Genomic DNA, 1,468 nt, shown 5'->3' with positions numbered 1-1,468 from the left:
ATTAAGATTTGTTTAATTAAAAAAAAAAACGAGTACAACATTTTTTAATTACTTAAAGCTAAAGAGCGTTTAAAGCTACTTTGTCTAACAATATATAGAGTGATTAGGTATCCATATGGAGAAAATTAAAGCTGAAAACACTATCTAATTTAGCATTTTCTCATAAATAAATTAATAAATCAAAATTAAATCACAAGCTTGATATATATAACCGAAAAAACAAATATTATATAGCAACATGCTATATTGCTATCATCAACAATTGGTCGTGTAGCACAAATTATCACATCATTGTTATATCATCCCATGTATGTATACAGGTATCTTTCTTCAGCCATATATATAAAAAAACCTACTCAATGTACACAACACACACAAGAAAAAAAAAGAGGTTGAGAGAGAGAAGAAAAGAGAAGAGAGGTTATGAGAAAAGAGAAGAGAGGTTATGTTATCACAGAGAAAAGTAGAGATTTACATGCAGTTGTTTTTATAAAAAGTAGTTAGTTGAAAATAGTTAAATAATTTGATATGTTTGACTAAATTATTATTTAATAATTTTCAATTAACAACTTTGTACAAAGAAGCCTGCATATGAGTTTTGCCATAGAAACTATTTGGCATCTATCCCAAATAATTAACCAACATGGAGAAAGGAACAACACAGAGACCCCTCTTCTTCAAATCTGTTGTGCACTCAATACTCTTATTCCCATTCAAATTTACCTCCTCATTATTATTATCATCATATCTCTGCAACTCTGAATTATGCTCTGATGATGATTTGAATTCCTTTTCCTAGCATATCATGATCATCATATCAAATGAGAAATTAAAAGCATTCTTAATTATCAGGATTATATAGTCCAGGTAGGTCAACTTACCATACAAGTAGAACCATCAATAATCTTGCTTGAAATAATTTCAGTTGAATTCAAGTCCCTTACCTACACATAATCATTATATATATTATAGTGTAAAAATAAATAAAAACAAGAGAAATAAATAAATAAATACCTTGGGGCTATTGACTGGGGAGCTAGCAGTGTCCTCCAAAGGATCGTCATGAGAAATCTGTTTGGCTCGTTTAATCGCTTTCTTGAAACATAGTTTTTTTGGTGCAGCATCTACTACTGAATAATCATGATGATGATGATGAGAGAATTTGTTGTTCCATGCAGCAGCAGCAGAAGAAGCAGCATCTGAGAGCAAAGAGGATCCACCATCACAGTAACTGCTCTTGTTATTGTTTTCTTCTTCTTCTATGCTTCTTGATGAGAAATCTTCAAAATAAGAGGTCCATCCACTTTCCTCATCTTCATCATCATCATTAGTTATTATTTCTTGGCCTTTTTTGCCTCTCGAAGAAGATGAATCATCCATTGATTCTTCACAACAATTCTCGTGTTTGGATTTGGTATTTAAGAAAGAGGTGCGGTTGTGGATACGTTTCGTAGACGGATTTATATTA

General features: G+C 31.3%; 1 protein-coding gene across 1 annotated transcript; it reads right to left on the bottom strand.

The window, feature by feature from the left end:
- Positions 1-271: 271 nt before the first annotated feature.
- Positions 272-1,468, bottom strand: LOC112789618 (vascular-related unknown protein 1). Its single transcript, XM_025831582.3, has 3 exons — positions 1,015-1,468; positions 882-944; positions 272-795 (listed from the first exon to the last, which is right to left on the bottom strand). Exons 1-3 carry the CDS (start codon positions 1,378-1,380, stop codon positions 622-624), a joined length of 603 nt encoding a protein of 200 aa, XP_025687367.1. The 5' UTR covers positions 1,381-1,468; the 3' UTR covers positions 272-621.

This window comes from Arachis hypogaea, chromosome 3 (genome assembly GCF_003086295.3).
Source record: "Arachis hypogaea cultivar Tifrunner chromosome 3, arahy.Tifrunner.gnm2.J5K5, whole genome shotgun sequence".
Lineage (NCBI taxonomy): Eukaryota > Viridiplantae > Streptophyta > Magnoliopsida > Fabales > Fabaceae > Arachis > Arachis hypogaea.
Note: the sequence above shows the minus strand (reverse complement) of the source record. Positions and strands in the feature narration are given on the sequence as shown.